We start from the raw sequence: 22,279 nt of genomic DNA on the forward strand, positions 1-22,279 counted from the left end.
ATAAATAAATAAATAAATAAATAAATAAATAAATAAGGAGCTCTGGTAGCGTAGTGGTTACAAATCGGGCTGCTAACCTCAAGGTTGGCAGTTCAAACCTACCAGCTGTTCGGTGGGAGAAAGATGAGGCTTTCTGCTCCCATAAAGATTTACAGCCTCGGAAACCCTGTACAGGGTCACTATGAGTCGGGACCGACTCCACTGTACTTAATGACAAACGGTTTTTAAAATTATTCTATAATAAGGTTGTTGTTAGGTTTCTACTTAAAGCAACCCTATGTTACAGAGTACACCTGCCCACAGGGTTTCCTAGGCTATACGCTTTCTCTTAGGAAATCATACTGGGTGGGTTCAAACTGTCAAAATTTCACTTTGCAGTTGAGCGCTTAACCATTGCACCACTATGGCTCCTTGGAAATACCTTAATTGAAATTAAATCTATCAAAATTATATTGCACCCATTCTGTGAAATACTGTTGTTGTTAAGTGTCACGGAGTAGGTTTCAACTCATAGAGATACTGTATAGTTTCCAAAGTTATTTAAATCTTTTGTGGGAGCAAAAAGCCGCATCTTTCTCTGATGTGAAATATTTGTTGTTAAGTACGGTGGAGTCAGTTCCGATTCATAGTGACCCTGCACAGGGTTTCCGAGGCTGCAAATTTTCACGGGAGCAGAAAGCGTCATCTTTATCCTGCGGAACAGCTGGTAGTTTTGAACTGCAGACCTTGAGGTTAGCAGCCTGATTTGTAACCACTATGCTACCAGAGCTCCTTTTTGATGTAAAATATTAGGCTACCATAAAGAGCCTGTGACACACCCACGTGGTGACAAGGAAGAATAGTCATGAAATACACTTTAGTGAATGAAAGAAAATACAGGAGACAATATGGGAAGTGCAATCCTATTTTTAGGGGGGGGAAGCGAAATTAGGGGGAAAAAGAAAGAAAAATAACAATATCAACAAAAAGTTCACAGTTCTCTAGAAGAATACACACCAAAATATTAACTAGTTATCTCCAAGAATGGTAACAAGAATCTTTCGCGTTCTACTATAGAATGTCTATCCTGCTTGACTTAAAAAAAAAAAAAGTGTCTCATTAATTTAAAAAAGTGATTTCAAAAACAAAGATCAAAACAGAACAAAGCTTGATTATCACAAAAGACAACAGTATATCTCTCTATTGTTTTAACGGCAGTATTTTAGAAGTCAGTAGAATAAGTACCAAAATGTATTAGCATGGGTTTGAGACCAGATGGTTAGGAGAAGTACAGCAAGTAAGCACCATAGAAGGAAGGATGGCAAAACTTCGTCTCATGTATGTTAGACATACTATCGGGGCACCAGTCCCTGGACAAGGACATCACACTTGGAGAAGCAGGTCAGCCAAGAAGTGTAAGACCCTCAATGATAAGAACTGGTAGGATGGCTGCAACAATAGGCTCAATCATTGTAATGAATGTGAGAATGGCAGACGCCTGGGCAAACTTCTGGTCTGTTGTACACAGAGTTGCTAAGAGTTGGAACAAACTCAACAGCACTTAACAATGAATGACAACCGCACTTCCAAATAAGAGGTATTTTTTCTTGAAGTGTTTGCCCATTTTTCAGATTTTCCAGATAAAACTAAAGAAAAAAATAAACAGCTTTGATCAAATCTCTGAGACCGCCAGGATAGAGAGAGACTCCTGTACTCATGAAGAGGCTTCAAAAAATTCATGGAAAAATGCCAATATCTTTTCATTCCATTTTTCTACAAACTTTTTGAAGCCCCCTTGTAGAAAATATGTTGTCCATATATAAAATTAACTTACCACTTCTGGCATTGTTTTAAAGTTGATACTAACTTAGCTTAAGAACCTTCCAGTCTCTATATGACGAGATTAAATTTAAAAGCAAAAATCAGTTTTTAAATATTGAATAAAATAAAAAATCTAGAAATCTACACATATCAGTTCACTAGGGGTATGGCAGAATCTATCTGCCTTCTATGTCAGAAGGTTGTTTTTTTTTTAGAAGTAGACCATGAAGAAGTATTTTCTCAGCTTCTTGTTGTTAAGTGCCATCTAATCGGTTCCAACTCATAGCAACCCTGTGTAGTATTTCTGAGAAGTGGCTGGTGAGATTGAACCACCAACCTTTGGTTCAAACTGACCTTGCAGTTGAGAGCTTATCCTACAGTGCAGTGCCACACCAATTATGTTAACACTGATGAGTTAGCATAATCATTGAGTCACATTTAATTTTTCAATACCAGCTGTAAAAATATGTATTCAAAACAAACTCAACATTTCCATCTTTTGTGTAAGTCTTTATAAAACTATGGAATAGCCTCACTTTCATTTTGTTGTTGTTGTTAAGTGCCACTGAGTCGGTTCTAACTCATAGCGACCCTGTATAGTGTTTCCAAGGAATGGTGGTGAGTTTGAACTGCCAACCTTGTGGTCCAGTGCTTTAACCTACAGCACCATCATTGCTTAATTTTGTCCTACTCTTCAAACTTAATGGTACATCTAGCATTAACTCCTCATCTGCTGGTTGAATCTTAAAGCCTCCAACAGTGGTAACAGCAGAGGCCCTGACACCAAATGAGCAGTTCAAAAATCATTGTTAAATTCATACTTAAATGCCTTGGGTCTCTGGTCAAGCTTCTGGTAATAAATGAAAACCACCCGTTGCTGTTCAGTCAATTCTGACTCATGGAGACCCCACGTATATCAAGAATAGAACTGTGTTCCATAGGGTTTTCAATGGCTGATTTCCAGACTGGTGTCATAAGGTGCCTCTAGATAGACTTAAATCTCCGGTCTTTCTATTAGCAGTTGCGCATGTTAACTCTTTGCACTACCCAGGACTCCTCTAGTAATTTCATGGCGAGAGAAAATTTAGCTCTGTGACAAATAATGAGAAATTCCAATTAATAAGGTACTGGAAAGGACATAAAAGAGAGAATCCTCCTTCCCCAAAAGAGTTTCTAGTTTAGCATTAGAAAAGTATACAACTAAAATACTATATAAGCCCTCTGTCTATGATTTGCTTATAATCCTAAAAGGGGCCGCTAACTCAAAGAAAAAGGATCAGAGTTCCCTGAGAATCCTGAAACATCTGGGAAGATAAGCAGAACCAGCCAACAAAAAGTATTCTCAAATCAAAGAAAATAACATGGGCTGAAGAAATGGAAGTATCAAAGAACATAGCATGTGTGGAAAACAGGGATCATTTGATGAGACTGAAGCAGAGGAAAGCACGCAGAAACCGGATCACGATATAGTCCCTGCATGCCATGCTATGGAATTTATAGATTTGATCCTCAACATAAAATAAAGAGGTATACTTAAGGAGTACTAAGTTTTTGTCAAAGGTCATTAAAAAAATTGGAAATAATTGTGGGATTGCACAGCACTGTAAACATAAATAATGTCATCATATTATACACATAAAAATGGTTGAAATGGCAAATAAATTGTACACAATAAAAACTTTACAAAGAAGACCCTGTAGGAATAAAAAAGAAAAGTAGAAGCAGAGGCAGAAAAGCTGGAGAGCCTTTGTTGTTGCTGTGTGTCATTTAAGTGGCTCCAACTCATTGTGACCCTGTATAGGGTTTCCGAGCAAGGTCGGTGGTTCAAACCCACCAGTCACTCCTCTGAAACGCTATACAGAGTAGCTCTGAGTTGGAACTGGCTTGATAGCACTTGACAACAACAATCTGCAGGAGCAGGAAGCCACATCTTTCTCCCATCTGGTGCTGTAGTATAAGCCCTGTACTGCTAATCACAAAGTTAGTGGTTCAAAGCCACCAGCTTCTCCTCAGAAACCCTACACAGGATCGCTCTGAGTTGGAACTAACTCCATGGCACTTAACAACAGAGGCTAACTAAATTGAAAAATATCCCAATTCCAAAGTAAATCATAAAATGAAAACTCTGATGTTACTGCCAAGCAAAAAGATTAAAATTACAAAGTGACACTTCACTTGCTCAGTTGAAAAGATACAATCTGTCCCATCACTGGAAAGACTTGATTTGAACTTGAATATTAAAGATGAATAAAGTGTCAAAGCTGATTCGTGTGTTGCTAAGCAATTCTGTACGCAAGTACTTCTTAAGAAAAAGCAGCACTTCATACAAATACCTTTTTTATTGACAATGAAAACCACACTGGCTTTCACTGTGGTGTCTCTTACTCCTTAAAAGCCTCATCTCAAACAAAAGAAGCAAAACATGTATTTTTAAGTATTTTGCATTTAAAAATCAAACCCTATGAAACCAACACTCCAGGTCTAAGCAAACCCTCCAGTGAGGTGGTTCTACAAGAGGATGACATTATTGACCCTCTGCCAACGGGGCATGTGCTTTGAAGGGACAGATAAAAACATGTGTCATGATTTGAACAGAGCTTAGTTGGGAAAGGTCAATCAGACTTGGGCTAGATCGGTCTGGAACATAATAACTCACTAAGCTTTATTATGAGTCAAGTCATAGTTAATGCTAATATTGAGCTTTCAAGTGTCTTTTCAGAACGTGCTTTTAAAATGTCTTTAATGAAGCTCAAGTCAGTTGCATTGTTATAAATATTTCTGGTTTTGAATTCAGAACACAATGGAAGGTAGCTAGCTGTTCTCCCTCACATTCTTAAATTCAATCTAATCCTATTTCTACACCACTTTCTATACTCTTCATCTGCATCATTCCTTTACATCCTGAACACATCTTTTTTTCCAATATAACCTAATCATGACCATGATGTCCATTCAAAGAAAGTATTTTGTGATCTGGCATAGAAACCCAAACCACTTTCCAGCTTGGCCAAGGCATGCTCTCGCAGTGACGTGAGTACCAATTTGCCCTGCACGCCTGTACTCCAACACCACAGTGCTAGAGTGCAAACAGTTACGAGCTTAACAAAAACGAGGCTTTGAGATGGTCTGGCAAATCCAATGCAGACAAACCAGAAAGAGACAAGTATTCAGGGAATTCTACTCATACCAAGGTTCAATTGGAAGATTTAGTAGAAAGATATTTAGAAAGGAAATTATGAAGGTATAGAGGAAGGCTCTTGATACTGAAAAAGAGAAAGCCCCAGCAAGATGGATTGGGCAAGTGGCAGCATCAATGGACTCAAGCATGACAACAGTGAGGTTAGCCCAGGATCAGGCAGTGTTTTGTTCTGTAGTGCGTAGTGTCGCTGTGAGTCGGTACCGACTCAATGGCACCTAACAACAACAACAATGCCCCCTAAGCAAAAAATCCTCCCTTCTATTTCCCTTCCACCCCACGTAATTACTAATACTTTTTTGGTTTGTATATATCTGTTTGTTTCATATAAGTAATACTGGAGTCCTGGCGTGGCACTGTAGGATAAGCAATGGATTGCTAACACTATACAAGGTTGCTATAAGTTGGAACCAACTCGACAGCAGTTAACAACAACAACAGTACAATATTTGTCCTTTATCAACTGACTTATTTCACTCAGCATAATATTTTCAAGGTACAACTACACTGTGGCATTCATCAAGCCTTCATCCCTCTTTATAGCTGAGGAATATTTCATTATATGTATATAACACATTTTCTCTCTCTATCAACAGGTTAAGTGAATAAAGTTATTTTCACATTTTGACTATTGTGAAAATTACTGCAATGAATACTAGCATACAAGTCTCTGTGTTCCTGCTTCTCTTTTTCTGGTATATACTCTAAATCTAGAATTGAGATAGCTGGTCATATGATTCTATATTCAACTTTTTAAGGAAGTGCCACACTGTTTTCTACAATAGCTGTACCATTTTACATTCCCACCAGCAATGGATAAGGGCTCCACTGGATAAGGTCTCCAGTTTCTCCACAACCTCACCAATATCAATTTGATCATTGTCAATGGGGATAGAATGGTATTATCTCATTGTGGTTTTGATTTTCATCTAATGGAGTCCTTGTGTGGCACTGTGAGTTAATGCGCCAGACTGCAAAGCCGTTTGAACTATAAGCTTGGTGGTTCAAAGCTCACCAGTCGCTCCTTAGAAACCCTGTGAAGGGTCGCTATGGGTCAGAACCGACTTCACGGCACTTCACAACAACAACAACAATGGAGTCCTAAGGTGCTCTGGTAGCATAGTGGTTACGAATCGAGCTGCAAATCGCAAGGTCAGCAGTTCGAAACTACCAGCTGTTCTGTGGGAGAAAGATAAGGCTTTCTGCCCCATAAAGATTTACAGCCTCGGAAACCCTATACAGGGTCACAATGAGTTGGAACTGACTCCACGGCATATAACAACAACAATGGAGTCCTGGGGAGTCCTGGTATGGTGCTTTGGGTTAATGCGCTGGACTGTAAAGTCAGTTTGAATTGCAAGGTCGGCAGTTCAAGCTTACCAGCCGCTCTGTGGAAACCCTATACAGGGTAGCTAAGGGTCAGAATCAACTTAACAACACTTAACAACAGTGGAGTCTTGATGTAGCACTGTAGAGTAAATACTGGACCACTAACCACAAGGTTGGCAATTAAAACCCACCAGTGGCTCCTTGGAAATCCTATACAGGATCACTAAGAATTGGCATCCACTCAATGGTACTTAACAACAACAATGGCTAATGGAAACGAAGTGGCTCTGTAGTTCACTGACTTGTGAACCACAAGCTTGACATTTGGAGCCCAACAGCTGCTCTGAGCCCATCAGCCACTCTGCTGGAGAAAGATGAAGCTTTCTGCTCCTACAAAGACATACAGCCTCAGAAACCCTATAAAGGGTCACTATGAGCCAGAAGTGACTCGATGGCACTTAACAAAAACAACAATGGCTAATGACATTGAGCATCTTTTCATGTGCTTGCTTATTTGAATATCTTCTTCGGTAAATGTCTGTTCAAGTCCTTTGTCCATTTTGTGTCCATTTTGAGACTGGGTTATTATTTTTTTATTATTGTTATGATGTAGAAGCATTTTTTATATTCTAGATATATGGTTCCTCAAAAACTTCTCCTTATCTGTAAGTTGCTTTTTCACTTTTTTGATAGTCTTTTGATAAGCAAAATATCTACTTTTTTGTGAGGTCAAATTTATCTGTTTTGTCTTTGTTGTTCATACCTTGATGCTAATTTTGATTGTTGTTGTTGGTAAGTGCTGATGAGTCATTTCCGACTCCTAGAGACAGACCCTGTATAGGGTTCCTGAGGAGCAGCTGGTGATCTGGAACCACTGACCCTGTGGTTCAAACAGACCTTACAGTCCAACGCATTAACCCATAGAGCCATACCAGGATTCCTATTATTATAGTGTTGTTTTTGTTGTTGTTAAGTGCTATTGAGTCATTTCTGCTTCATAGAGACTCTGCAAAGGGTTTCTGAGGAGCAGCTGGTGAGCTTGAACCGCCGACCTTGTGGCTCAAACTGATTTAGCGCATTAACACACAGTGCCACATCAAAATTATTAGTTGGTTGGTTGGTTGGATATGTGCCATGGAGTCGGTTCCAACACAAAGTGACCCTGGATAGGGTTTCCAAGGCTGTAAATCCTTAAGGGAGCAGAAAGCCTCATCTTTCTCCCACAGAACAGCTGGTAATTTCAAACTGCTGACTGTAAGATTAGTAGCCCAATGCATAACCATTACACCACGTTGTTTTAATAATATTTTATGCAGCTTTATAATATATTTTGAAATCAGCAAAGATGAGTCTTCTCACTCTGTTGTTCTTCAAGACTATTCTAGCTATCCCGGATCTCTTGCTCTTCCATATAAATTTGAGAACTGACTTTCCTATTTCTGCTAAAAAGGCTGTTAGAATTTTGATGAGGACTGCATTGAATTTATAGATATCTTTGTTTACTACTGATACCTTAGCAAATGTTTCCCAATCCACAAACACATTAATTTAGGTCACCTTTAATGTATTTTATTAATGCTTTATAGTTTTCTGTTTACAAACCTTTCACTCTCCGGATTAAATTTATTCCCAGGTATTTTATTATTTTAGGAGCTATTGTCAATGGTAATATTTCTTTAATTCCCTTTCCATTTGTTCATTGATGATATACAGAAACATGACTGATTTTTGTGTATTGATCTTGTATCCTGATACTTTGCTGAATTCATTTATTAGTTCTAATAGCTTTCTTGAGGATTCTTTGTAGTTTTCTAATTTATAAGATCATACCATATGGTGTGGCGCTATGGGCTAATGCATCAGACTGCAAAGTCATTTGAACTGCAAGGTCGGTGGTTCAAGCTCACCAGCTGCTGCTTGGAAACCCTATTCGGGATCCGTATGAGTTGGAATCGACTTGACAGCACTTAACAACAACAACATTGGACAGAGAGGGTATCCAAAATAAAATTTTTTGTTTTTTCCTCGAAATGCAGAAATTGACATATGAAATATTATAAAAAACAGAATTTTTTAAAAAGCAGAAAAAGATCTTGCATTGCTTAATAGACTAAACTTTATTGGATGAATATGGATTTACACTGTTTACTGCAAGTTTGCTTTTTCTGCAGTAACAGTTATAGATATTTCCAGTTTTGTCCCCATTATGAACTATTGCATCATTTGATCTCTCTGTTGTTGTTGTGTGCCATCGAGTCAGTTCTGACCCACAGCAATCCTGTACAGGGTTTCCAAGGAGCAGCTGGTGAGCTTGAACTACCGACCTTGCAGTTCAAACGGCCTTGCAGTCTGATGCATTAACCGACAGTGCCACACCGGAACTCCACTGTCAATTGGCATTGAGACTGCTGACTAAGCAAAAAAAAATCTTAATGTGGCTTCAATTATTAAGGATATGAATCGGGCTGCGAACCACAAGGTCAGCAGTTCGAAACTACCAGCTGTTCTGTGGGAGAAAGATGAGGCTTTCTGCTCCCATAAAGATTTACGGCCTCGGAAACCCTGTATAGGGTCGCTATGAGTCAGAACCGACTCCAAGGCACATAACAACAACAACAACAACTTAGGTATATATCAGAATTTTTAACAGTGGTGGCCTTAGATATATTTTTAAATATCCATGCTAGAAAGATTGAGAACTTTCCCATTAAGATTAAGAACAAGACAAGGATAATCACTCTCACTCACCATTTCTATTCTACATTGTTCTAGAAGGCCTTATCAGAGTAATTAGACTGTACGGAGAGAGGGAGTATCCAAAATTGGGAAAAAGGAAGTTAAACTATTCCTTTTCCTTAATGGTTGTTGTTGTTAAGATAAATATAAGATTTCAGCAAAGCAGTGATCTGAATCTGTCAAACTATAAATTCATCAACAATTCACAAAGATGCTAGAAAGCCTCTCTCATTGTCAATGACATAGAGAAACGTTTCTTTAAGACATAGAAATCAAGCACCTGGACATAATTTGATGTTCAAAGACTAGCACGATGTAACAAACCAGCTTCCCTAAAACCAAAGATCCGGAATTAACATTATCTAAAAAGCACTGATTGGCTTTTTCACCCTTGAATGAATACAATCCCTTTATCTTGTTCAGTCATATCTGACAAATGGAAACCTATTTAAAAACTTTTTTTAACCCTCCTATTTCTGTCTTAATGAACATCTTACTTATTCATGCTTTCACGTCATCACTGACTTCACCCTCTTCATCTTCTCCTATCTAGTCAAGCATTAGTCAGTTTTCAAAGGCTGATATTTATTTCTCTGAAATGTCCCTGGTACCCATCTGTAACTCTTCAGAACGACTTCTAGGCCCTGAACATATAATAGCCATCTCCTTCTTAGCTTCCCTACCTCTGATCTCCCTCCATCTGACTCACCTTACACACCACTGCAGCCCAATCTTTCTTAAATAAATCTTGGATTGCAAGACTCCCTTTCTTCAAATAATCCAAAGCAGAAATGTGATGAATAAGAGAAGCTCAGAATACACATATTCATCATTAGAATCTACATATGTACTTTACATATTTACAATCTACACAAAATAGATCTAGTCCCCTTTAGCTGCTGTAACCTATGACCACAAACCTGATTGCTTAAAAGAGCAAAATTTTACTTTCTTACAGTCTCAGATATCAGAGGTTCTAAATCAGTTTCACTGAGCTAAAGTCAAGGTGTCGACAAGGCTGGTTCCTCAGAGGCTCTGATTTGTTTTCCTGCCCTCTTCAGTTTCCATGGGCCAACATGTTTCTTCGTTTCTGGTCCCTTCCTACATCTTCAAAACACATCACTCCAATCTCTGCTACTGTCATACATTATCTTATTGTCAAACTATCTTCTCCTGTGCTCCTCTTATAAAAATAGCTGTGCTCACACTGAATCCACCTGAATAAATGCAAATTAAAATTACAAAGCAAATCACCACTACAAACTGCAAAATATAGGTACAGGGCCTAAGTTGAAGAACCTTAGCATTAGTAATGATTTACCTATCAAGGTAAACTTTCAGTTATACAAGTCATTACTGCACATCTGTTTTCACAGATTTGGAAAACTACAGTATTGACTCAAACCTAAAGAAATGATCATAAGTTTTATAGCTGTAGTATCTATAAATGGAAAAAGAAAAAGAAAAAAAAAACTTTGCTTCAACAGAGTGCCTTTGCTTCATTACCCTAACTTCTTCTGTTATTATTTTGAGATATTTTAATAAAAGAGACACTGTAGGGGAATAAGAGGCAGGAGTGCACAGGTATAGAGTGGGAAGGTTTGTGTTACCTGCCACCCTCAGAATACGAGGTGAACTGGAACAGCAACATTCAGAGCTCTGCTTCCCTCCTCACCCCAAGGTGCAACTAGCAGAGTGCCCAGTATAAGGTGAGTTTTCGATAGATATTGAATGAACATCCTTCAGAATAAAGATGTTAAAAAACTGACTAAGTGGCTTAAAGAGTCAGGCTTTAGGGTTCTTTTTAATAACCCTAAGGCTATCTATTTGATGTTAGTAAGCAGTAAGTACAACAGCACCTAGAAGACATGTTGCTGTTGTTACTAAGTACCATCGAGTCGATTCTGACTCATAGCAACCCTGTATATAGGGTTTCCTAGGAGCAGCTGGTGGGTTTGGACTGCCGACCTTGTGGTTTGAAGTCCAGTGGTGATCCTACAGTGCTAAATAGCACACATGAGCAAGATAGAGGAAAACATTGGCTGAGGGTCTGAAATGAATGAAGCTCCAAAATAAAACAATTATTTTATTTGTGCCTCTTAGGTCAAAACCCTGCCTTAATGATCCTGTTAGTCTTTTTGTTGTTTTGTTGCTAATGTTATTTTGCCTTGCTTATCCCATATAGGTCTGCTTCATTCTTCTATTGTTGGTGGTGTTATATGTCATCCAGTTGGCTCCGATTCTTAGTGACTCTAGGACAACAGAACAAAACACTGCCCAGTTCTGTATCAGCCTCACAATTGTCGCTGTTTGAGCTCACTGTTGCTACCTCTGTGTTAATCCATCTTGTTAGGGATCATCTTCTTCATTGACCCTCCACTTTATTGCGAACGGTGTCCTTCTGCAGGGATTGGTCCCTCCTGACAATATGTCCAAGCAGGAAAACCAAAGACTCATCATTGTTGTTAAGTGCCGCCGAGTCGGTTCCGACCCATAGCGACCCTGTACAGGGTTTCCGATGGTGTAAATCCTTATGGGAGTAGAAAGCTTCATCTTTCTCCCGCGGAGCAGCTGGTAATTTCAAACCGCTGACCTTAAGGTTCACAGCCCTATTCGTAACCACTACGCTACCGTTATACTCGCTGCTAAAGAGCATTTTGGCTGTATTTCTTCCAAGACAGATTTGTTTTTTCTTCTGGCTGTCCATAGTAATTTTAATATTTTTATCCAACAGCATAACTCAGATACACCGATTCTTATGTGGTCTTTCTTATTCAGTGTCCCACTTTCACAAATATATGAAGCAATTAAAAATATCATGGTTTGGGTCAGGTGTAGCCTTAGTACTCAAAACGCTATCTTTGATCTTTAACACTTTAAAGAGGTCTCCTGCTGCAAATTTTGACTAATGCAATATGTTGTTTGATTTCTTGACTGCTGCTTTCACGAGTGTTGATTGTGGATCCAAGCAAAATGAAGTCTTTGACAGCTTCAATCTTTTCTCCCTTTATCATGATGTTATTTATTGGTACAATTTTTGTTCTCTATATTCAGGTAGTGTAGTGGTTACGAATCAGGCTGCTAACCTCAGGGTCTGCAGTTTGAAACTACCAGCTGTTCCGTAGGAGAAAGATGAGGCTTTCTGCTCCTGTAAAGATTTATAGCTGCAGAAACCCTGCACAGGGTCACAATGAGTCAGAACCAACTCCACGGCACATAACTACTACTGCTATACTCAGGTGTGATACACTCACTGCAAAGTCAGCAGTTCAAACCCACCAGCTACTCCTTGGGAACCTTATACATTCTCACTATGAGTCAGACCCTACTTGACATCACTTAATAACAACATACTCAAGGTCATATTTTGGCTCATATGCATTTGTTTTAATTTTCTTTAGCTTCAGCTTGAACTTGCATATGAGCAACTGATTGTCTATTCCACAGTAAGCCCCTGACCTTGTTTTGGCTGATGATACTGAGATTCTCCATCATCTCTTCCCACACATGTAGTCAATTTGATTCCTTGTCTGTTCCATCTGGTGAGGCACACGTACATAGCCACCTTTTATGTTGAAAAAGGGTATTTGCAATGAGTAAGTTACTCGTCTTGAAAATTCTACCATGCAATCTTCAGCATCATTTCTATTACTAAGGCCATATTTTCCAGCTACCCATTCTTCTTCTTTGCTTCCAACTTTTGTATTCGTAGCAATTTTCAATGCATCTTGATTGCAAGTTTGATCAAATTCAGACTGAAGAAGTTGGAAGAATTCTTCAATATCACCATCACTGACTTTAGTGATTGGTGTGTAAATGTGAATAACAGTTGATATTAACTGATCTTCCTCATAGTCATATGGACATTATCCTATCACAGACAGCATTGTACTTCAAGATAGTTCTTGAAATACTTTTTTTGACCATGAATGTGATGGCATTCCTTTTCGATTTGTTGTTCCTGGCATAGTAAACCATACGATTGTCTGATTCAAAATGGCCAACACCGGTCCATTTCAGCTCACAAATGCCTAGGATACCAATCTTTACATGTCCTATCTTATTTTCGATGACTTACTGGTGTGGCATTGTAGGATAAGCACTGGACTGTAAGGTCAGTTTGAACCACAAAGTCAGTAGTTCAAACTCACCAGCTTTGGAAACCCTATACAGGGTCACTATGAGTTGGAACTGACTCGGCAGCATTTAACATAAATAACAGCAATTTCCCTAGCTTTATACTTTGTACATTCTATGCCTCAATTAATAATGTGTGTTTGCAGTTGTTCTCATTCTGAGTTGTGCCCCATCAGCAAATGAAGGTTCCAAAAGCTTTGTTCCAGCCACACCATTTACTTTAAGGAGGTAGCTCTTCACCAGTTGTATTTTGAGTGCCTTCCAGCCTGAGGGGGTAATCTTCTGGCACAATATCAGACAATGTTCTACTGCTACTCATAAGGTGTTCAATGGCTAACCATTCAGAAGTGGTCCACCTCTCCTTTGTCGGTCTTAGCTGGAAGCTCTTCTAAAACCTATCCACCATGGGTAACCCTGCTGGTACGGCACAGCTTCCAGCCATCAAAGCAACACACAATCCAACACAGGACAACAAACTGGCAGAGGAGTGGTGACATTCTTCTATACTAAGGGATTAAAAGCTGCACATTTCTTGGTACTTATTTTCATATCATTTATTCCTTTTGTTATCAGCAACTAAAATAAGTAACTCCTCAACAAGTTTGCATTCCGTTAATTATTTCAGATACTAGGGTGCATCTCTTTGAAATTCATGATCATTTTGTTTCTCATTAACTTAAGAAATTTTAAATTATAAAAGAGAGAGAGAAAGAGAAATTTCAATATAAAACATCCTCAATTCATAAAATTTAGAGCTTCATCTGGATCAGCTAGTGCTAACTTAGCTTCTTCATTTCATTTATAAGTAAGCCGATGGTAATATCTACCATTTTAAGGAGAAACCAAGTAGACTGGAAGGGTTATACAGCTCAAATCTCTATAGCTTACAAGCTGCATCTAGTAGGATGCAGTGTCAACGGTGTGGCTTGATATGTAGTGAGCAAATGAATACGTGAATAAATTAATGGAAAAATTTACAAGTATTCTAAATAATGATCACAAAGCTAGTTAATAGTAGAACCAGGATTAAAACCCCATTTCCCCCTCTTATTCCTTGAGATGTGTTCACAAGTTATACTATAGTTACATTATCAGTTCAGTTAGTTGTCAGAAGAGCAGCACTCTCACTGAAATCATTGGCCAACCTTAACAGTTTGGGGGCTTTTTTTTTTTTTCATCCCCCCCCCCCTTTTTTAGACATGCAAACAAAAGAATGAAAAGTGCCAAGTGGGATGACATAAGAAAATTGCACTGTAGCCAGATCAGACATAGAAAATGACAGAAAAAAGGTAGGCAGAGATGGCTCTGTGATTTTCTTCACACTCTCACCTGATGTAAGAAATATAAAAGGTACTAAGTTAGAACACATTAGCTGTCAAATCAACAATATTCCATTATAGGTACAGACTTCTAACAATGCAGCCATTTTGTAACCACATGCTTGACACCGTCCACACCAAAGGAACAAGATGCAGAAATGACCAGGAAAAGAAACATAATGTGATAATGGACACAGTATACTTACTCTTCCAGGAAGTGCTGCTGGGGTCCTATAATGGAGCCTGGCCGGCATATTCTGATCCAAGCAATGATTTCAGCATGCGTAAACCTGTAGTGTTTCATTACATAACAGGCGATCAATGTCCCTGTTCTTCCAAGACCAGCTAGAAGAGAGGAAACAGAGAGAAACAGAAAGTACAGCCAATGCACCCGTAAATACACTGAACACAAAGCCTGCCCAGAAATGGCAATCATTTTGAGTACAATGCAAGATTTTTAATCCCAGGCAATAAAGTAATGCTTTTTTGCATGATGCAAAGTTGAAAGATACTTTTAACTCAAGAAATCACTTTTATCACTCTAATTATTTTTATATATTACATCATGTTGTTGCTTGTTATTGTAGTTAGGTGTCATCAAGTCGGTACCGACTCATTGTGACCTTATGCTGCTAAGTGTGGACAAATCAGTTCTGACTATTAACAACCCTGTGTATGGTTTCTGAGACTATAAACCTTTGAGGGAGCAGAAAGTCTCATCTTTCTCCCAAGGAGCAGCTGGTGGGCTCACACCACTGACCTTGTTGCTAGCAGTCCAGTGCTTATCATACAGAGCCACCATGCTCCCATATGACATTATATCACATTATGTTTTATAAGAAAATTTTTTAAAAAAGTGATTTGAGAAACTACTGAGTTCAACGCCTGGCATGTTAGAGAATGCCTGTCATCATGAATACTCTAGGGCAATGCTGGATTCCGTGCTAATCACTTACAAAGTATCACCTATGAGATGTCTCCATGCTCTTAGTTGGTTGCAACCCAGACTGAGGTAAACCTACAGTTAACAATTCCTGTGTCCAACACTTGAGTGGGTGATATAACCAATTATATGATCAGTGAATGTATTATATAAGGAATAACAGAATTAAAGGTAATACGGAGTAAGGGCTCATAGAATCTAATACTATCAACCACCTAACCCACTACTGTTGCAATATCAGATGGTCATCCTAATCTCTGTTGAAGTCAACCAGGAATTCACGATTCCCTCAGCTAAGTGGATGCTGAAAGAATACCTACTACCTACCTGTCAAGTACTGCACTAGGGGCTGGGGATACAGAGACAAAAAATGGTCCCTGCCCTGGTAAGAACTGAGCAAATAAACAATTAGAAGTATTCATATTTCATTTCCTAAAGCCATCCATTTCATTTTTTAATAACATTCGTGTTAAAACATTTCTTCATATGAAACCTAATCTCTGTTATGTAAGATAGAGTATAACACAACTAGAAACCATTTTCAATTAAGCATTGATTACTATCTTGAATTGTGACTTCTTATTTCTTATATTTTTTTTCCTCTCTCCAGCAAATTAACAGAGATAGGACTTTAAATTTTGTCAATCTGTTTTTTCTTGGATATACATTTGATACCTCCTTTTCCAAAAATATGCAAAAATTTGATCAAGCTATATAACAAAACCAAACCCACTTCCGCTAAGTCTATTCCTATTCCTAGTGATCTTATGGTTTTCAAGACTGTACATCTTCATGAGAGCAGACAGATTCATCTTTCTTCTACAAAGCAGCTGGTAGATTTGACCCACAAATCTTGCGATTAGCAACCCAACACTTAAACCACAGTGTCAATAGGGCTCCTTCGAGCAAGTTATGAGTTCTAAAAATAGAGTGGTTGTTGTTCATATACCAGAACAACTGAGGCACAAAGACAATAAACAACTGATTGACATTCGTGTTACAAGTGAATATGAAATTGAGGACTAAAATCCAACAGGGATCCCAGAGTTCTTTTCAATCTACTTTCATCCATTCTGTCACTCAATTCAGAAATATTTCCTAAGAACAACTGTGTATAAGTACTATATAATACGTGCTGGGGCTATAAATATGAAGACAAGCAGGGTATCTGCCGCCTACCGGAGGCTTACAGTGCTCACAGGCAATGCTCAATTACATTGACTTTTTCTCTTTCCATATTTTGGCCTCTTGAAATTAAACTCAGTACTATATTGTTAATTTATTTATGAAGTACCACCCATGAGCAAGGTACAATGGAGGATTATTTTTTCACTGTTTAAAATCTGCTTGTATCTTAAAACACATTTTCTTATAGAAACAGAGAGTTTTTTTGTTTGTTTGTAAACTTTAGATTCAGCTAATGCTTCAGTGAGTCCTGCTGTGACACTGTGGGTTAATGCACTAGACTGCATAGTCAGTTTGAACTGCAAGGTTGGTGGTTCAAGCTCACCAGTCGCTCCTTGGAAACCCTCTAGAGGGTCGCAATGGGTCAGAACCAACTCAACGACACTTAGCTACAACAATAATGCTTCAGTGAAGCATTTATTCACTATCTACAAGATACCCAGAACAACGCTCTGTTTATAGCATAAGGATATAAGCAAGTATAGGATATAATTCTTGACCATGATAAGTTATCAAACTAGTTGTGGACACAAGAATATTAACCAAAAAAGTAAAGAATCTCAGTTTAATCTGAAACTGTACACTCAGGAAAAGGAAAAAAGAACATGAGCTTGATGTCTTCAGAGTGTGTCATGATGGCAATGGCCTTTAATGGGCTCTTTAGGTGTAGTGCTTTAGGATTAGCACTGGACTGGGAGTCACAAGGTCGGCAGTTCAAACCCACCAGCTGCTCCTCGGAAACCCTATACAGGATCGCACTGAGAAGGAACCAACTCGATGGCACTTAATAACAACAACAACAACAAAGAATAAGGCTCCTAGTATGATGCTGTAGAATCAGCACTGGACTGTGAATCCCAAGGTCGGCAATTCAAGCCCATCAGCTGCTCCTTAGAAATCCTATACAGGGTCACTGTGAGTTGGAACAGACTCAACAGGACTTAACAGCAACAACTACAAGGAATGAGCAATGAAGGCAGTGGTGATTCAGTGGTAGAATTCTCACATTCTAAAGGGAGACCCAGATTCTATTCCAACCCAGTACATCTCGTGTACAGCCACCACCTGTTTGTTAGTGGCGGCTTGCCTATGCAATGATGCGGAAAAGGCTTCAATACAGTTTTCAGACTAAGAAATACAGGAAGAAAGTTCTATGTCCAAAAATAAGTCAAAGAAAACCCAATGGATCACAACAATCTGATCAGCAACCCGTCTTAGCGAAGGCGCAAAATCAGATAGCATTTTGTTTTCATTTGTGCATGGGGTAGCCATGAGTTAGAGGCCTGCTCAATGACAGCTAACAACAAAGCATAGGTAGGTCACAAATCATCTAGGGCAGATGGATCAAATATGTGAAAGCCTGGCTGGTCTGTAAAACACATTGGTGTGTCATTTAGAAAATAAGATGGGATGAGTATGTAAGGCTAGATTAAAGAGGCCTCCAAGTCAAATGAGGGAATCTGTTCTTGAGTTACCAATCCATGAGTCATACACTGAAGGCTGCCAATTATTGTCAGGAGTCTCCAGATATGCGGTGCTTTGAGAACTAATTAAATCATGTCTACTACATATGGAGTCCTGGTGTGGTGCTGCTGGTTAATGCGCTGGACTGCAATATCTGTTTGACCCACAAGGTCGGCAGTTCAAGCTCACCAGTGGCTCCTTAGAAACACTATATAAGGTCACAATAAATCAGAATTGAGTCAATGGAACTTAACAACAACAACATATGTGTATTATTACTTCTCAAATAAGCCCTGGTGTGGCACTATAGGATAAGCACTGGACCACATGTTAGTTTAAACTATAAGGTCGTGGCTCCAAAGGCAATTTAAATCCACCAGCCATTCCTTATAAACCGTATACAGGGTCACTATGAGTTGAAACTGACTTGATGGCACTAAACAACAACAACAAAATACACGATGCTTTGATGAATAAAACCAACTCATTCAAAAAGCATAACTGAATTCATGATGCGAAAAACAATCAACACAACCACTATCATGTAAAAATCTGCATTTTTCTTTAGCCAATGAAAATGACAAAAATGAGATCACTGTATGTTTGGGGGCAAGACAGTGACCTGATGGACCCAGAAGCAGTGCACTGGTTAGAATGAAAGGACAGAGACTGGAACCAGAGAGAGGAGCTGAAAGGCAGAACAGGGAAGCAAGTTTGGTTGACAGGGATGAGAGTGGTCAGTGGGCATACAGTGGGCTGAAGTAGAAGGACATTTTGACTGCATCACAGGGAAAGTTAAAGGTCACTCACTGATAGTTCTGGTCTGAGAAACTGATGCACTGTTTTCATTTTAGTTAGAAAAGGAAAAGGGGAAAGCTGATGGGTTTATTTTTTTCTATGTTTAAAAAATCTCTGCTTACTATTGGTCTTTTTCCAATCCAGAGGAAAGCATAGGCATGAAAACAGAAACCCATGGAAACCATTAGGTCAGTGGACTAATGGACCATGTAGACATCAGTCTCCATGACTCTGAGACCAAAAGAACTAGATGGTGCCCAACTACTGCTACCAACGGCTCTGAAAGGGATCACATTAGAAGGTCCTAGATAAAGGGGGAGAAAAATGCAAAAAAAAACTCAAAATCACAAAACAGACCATATTTATTGGTCAGAGACTGGTAGGACCTCCAAGACTATGGCCTTTAGTCACCTTTCAGTTCTGGCACTGAACTCACCCCCATAACTCAATTTTCAGCCAAATAACAGAGAAATCTGTAAGGGAAACAAGAACCCTAGTGAAATACCCAGACCTTAGAATAATCAGCAATTTGAGATCAAGACTGTAGCATTTACCCAAAGATACAGTTAAGAAGGAGGACTGGAAGGAGAAAGGAAATGGAATAATTTATTACACTGAGGGGATTGTAATCAATGAAATGGAACAAAATTATGAATTATTGAATGCAAAACTGATGGTCTGCTCTGTTAACCTTCATCCAATTCAGAAGAAAAGTTAAAAAAAAATAAAATAAAAGATTTTCTGCTTTTGGAAGGGGTCCTTTTATCAGCATTCCTTTGTCAAATAATAAAGAGAATCTTTCTCATCTTCCCAGTACTTTAAAACATTCGATATTTCAGCAAATCTAAGACATCACTGTGAGCATCGTGGTTCCAAAGATTAAGCCACAAGATTGGCTGTTTGAGCTCACCAGTCACTCCACAGGATAAAGATGAGGCTTTCTGCTCGCATAAAAATTTAAAGCCTCAGAAACCCTAAATAGGGTACCTGTGAGTCAGAACAATTCAACGGCACACAACCACCATGTAACCCCTCACACATTTTTGGACTCCTGGTGTGGCGCTGTAGGATCAGCACTAGATTTTGAACCACAAGGTCAGCAGTTTCAAACCCACCAGCTGCTCCTCAGAAATCCTATACAAAGTTGCTATGAGTCAGAACCAACTCAAAGGCACTTAAGAACAACAAGAAAAAAATTTTCTGCCAATAAGACATTGACATGATATAAATTTTAAGATGCCTCTAATTTTCAGAAATGCTACACTATGAACAAGGTACTTCTCTAAATTAATGACTGAATCTTTTTACTTTTTTCACAATTGCTTCCATCAAGAGCCTCTTTTGACTTTCCCTCCCTCTAACTACCTCCTACCATGAAATTTTATTGCCACAATATACTGTACATCTGCTTATATGCTTTAGGTATATCTGTGTTTTATATATACACAAAGGAATAATATTTTTCCTCCCCTCTTCCCAAAACTTTTGCCTCCTGAAGAGGGGAGGGAGGCATATCTCCTGGGACTAAGATGTTGTTGTTATGTGCCGTGGAGTCGGTTCCGACTCATAGTGACCCTGTACAGGGTTTCTGAGGCTGTAAATCTTTACGGGAGCAGAAAGCCTAATCTTTCTCCCACGGAACAGCTGGTAGTTTTGTACTGCTGTCCCTAAGGTTCACAGCCCGATTCATAACCACTATACTACCAGAGCTCCTTTGGGACTAAGATAAAGATGGTATAATCCCACGACAGGTGACTGCCATTGCTTTCCTACAACTCTTCCTTTAAAACAAGATATGTAACACTGTTTTATTAGATGAGGTGTGTGTGTGTGTGTGTGTCCAGTTTTCATCTGGAGTACCTTTTCTCCCAGCGCGTACATACATCAACATTCTGTGGAAAAGAGTACATTGCACTATGATCTCAGTGGGCCTTTCTTTGCCTTTATGACTGAGAGTTAAGAGTAATCTGACTTTCTGTTTTTCCTCAGACATCTGACAAAGATGACAGGTAACCATGTAGACAAAATACAGACCAAGGGCCTAGAGCAGGAACAGAGCCCAGCTGGTTTCCAGAGTCCTTCCTACTTCAACTCACCAAGTCGTGTCTCTGGAGAGAAGAGGCCTTCGTGGAAGAACACACTAACTCCCACTGTTCCCTTCCCTCATGTGAGGGGCTGTTTCCCCCAGTTAGTTATGCTCCTAGTGATACGCACTCACAACCAAAAAGGGTGGTGCAGAAATTTTTCAAATTTCTCTGACACTAACGTCGCTTCCCCCTTTTAACAGAAATTAACCTCTTTACAGAGTCTGTAATTTAGATCTATAAAAAGAACCTACTTAGCACTCAATAGTTAGGTGCTCTTACCACAGTTGAACAGAAAAGGAACATTTCACTAAGTTTCTATAAAAACTTTAAAAATTTTTAAAGCATTCATAATTAAAGGGCTCCCTGGCACAGCACGACAAGACGCTGAAATGTACTCTATTTATATCAAGTCAAACAACAATTGCTTTACAGTTGCGGTGGTTTCTGAAATCCCTATAGAACATCAATCATCGCATACTTAAACATCACAATGTTCTCATTTTCTTAATCATTATATTTGCGCTAGAAATTTTTTTAAATTCACAGCCTTCCCTTTTATCAACTACAAGGTAAGTGTAGTTATTCAACCAATGCATATTTCACAGATTCCCAGTGAATTCGTTTTAGTTTGTCTCCATATATACTTTCTGTGGCGGCATCAATTATCCATTCTCTTTCAGAGTAGTTACCAAATTTCATTTGACATGGGATAAGATTCTCTCTCCCTCTTCCTTCTAGTTCAATTAAAGTAGTTAGTGCTGCTTGAATTACTAGAAAATTAAGATGACTTAATTAGGGCATATGTCAAAATAATTAACAGGCCTATGGTAGACAACTGTGCTATTAAAAGCAATACAGCTGTAATTAAATCAAAGGTATAATCCTTATAAAAGAATCCTACCTGTGTGTACAAGTGGAAGCAAATGAAATAATACTCTCATAAAAATGTTAATGACCCATAAATGTGACCTCGAGGCTAAATGTTCTAATTTTAAATAAAAAATATGCAAATCTCTGCAATAAAAAATAATGAATTTGTAAAACAACAACAGTCACAAGTCAAGTATATACAGTACAGAGAATACTAAACAGAAAGTTTCGTTGTTATAATGTTCCTTTGGTGAATATTGATATTGAGTTTTAATGTAAGATTAAAAGATGTACAGTTTCAATATAATCTTTGCATCTCTTCACCCTTGAATTTGTTAAGCTATGATACTCCAAAAAGTGTATGAGTTGGCCATCATAAAACTGACTGACAAAAAAATAAGGTAAATTAATCCCA

The 22,279-nt window shown here is 38.6% G+C and overlaps 1 protein-coding gene across 3 annotated transcripts in view; it reads right to left on the bottom strand.

Moving 5' to 3' along the window:
* Nucleotides 1-22,279, bottom strand: part of CDC14A (cell division cycle 14A) — a 233,024-nt gene that overhangs the window by 44,201 nt on the left and 166,544 nt on the right. For all 3 annotated transcript variants that reach the window (XM_006830915.1, XM_006830914.1, XM_006830916.1), the window contains one exon: nt 14,724-14,862. In XM_006830915.1, coding sequence (XP_006830978.1) covers nt 14,724-14,862 — 139 coding nt within the window. The remainder of the gene's footprint in view (nt 1-14,723; nt 14,863-22,279) is intronic.

This window comes from Chrysochloris asiatica, unplaced genomic scaffold (genome assembly GCF_000296735.1).
Source record: "Chrysochloris asiatica unplaced genomic scaffold, ChrAsi1.0 scaffold00002, whole genome shotgun sequence".
Lineage (NCBI taxonomy): Eukaryota > Metazoa > Chordata > Mammalia > Afrosoricida > Chrysochloridae > Chrysochloris > Chrysochloris asiatica.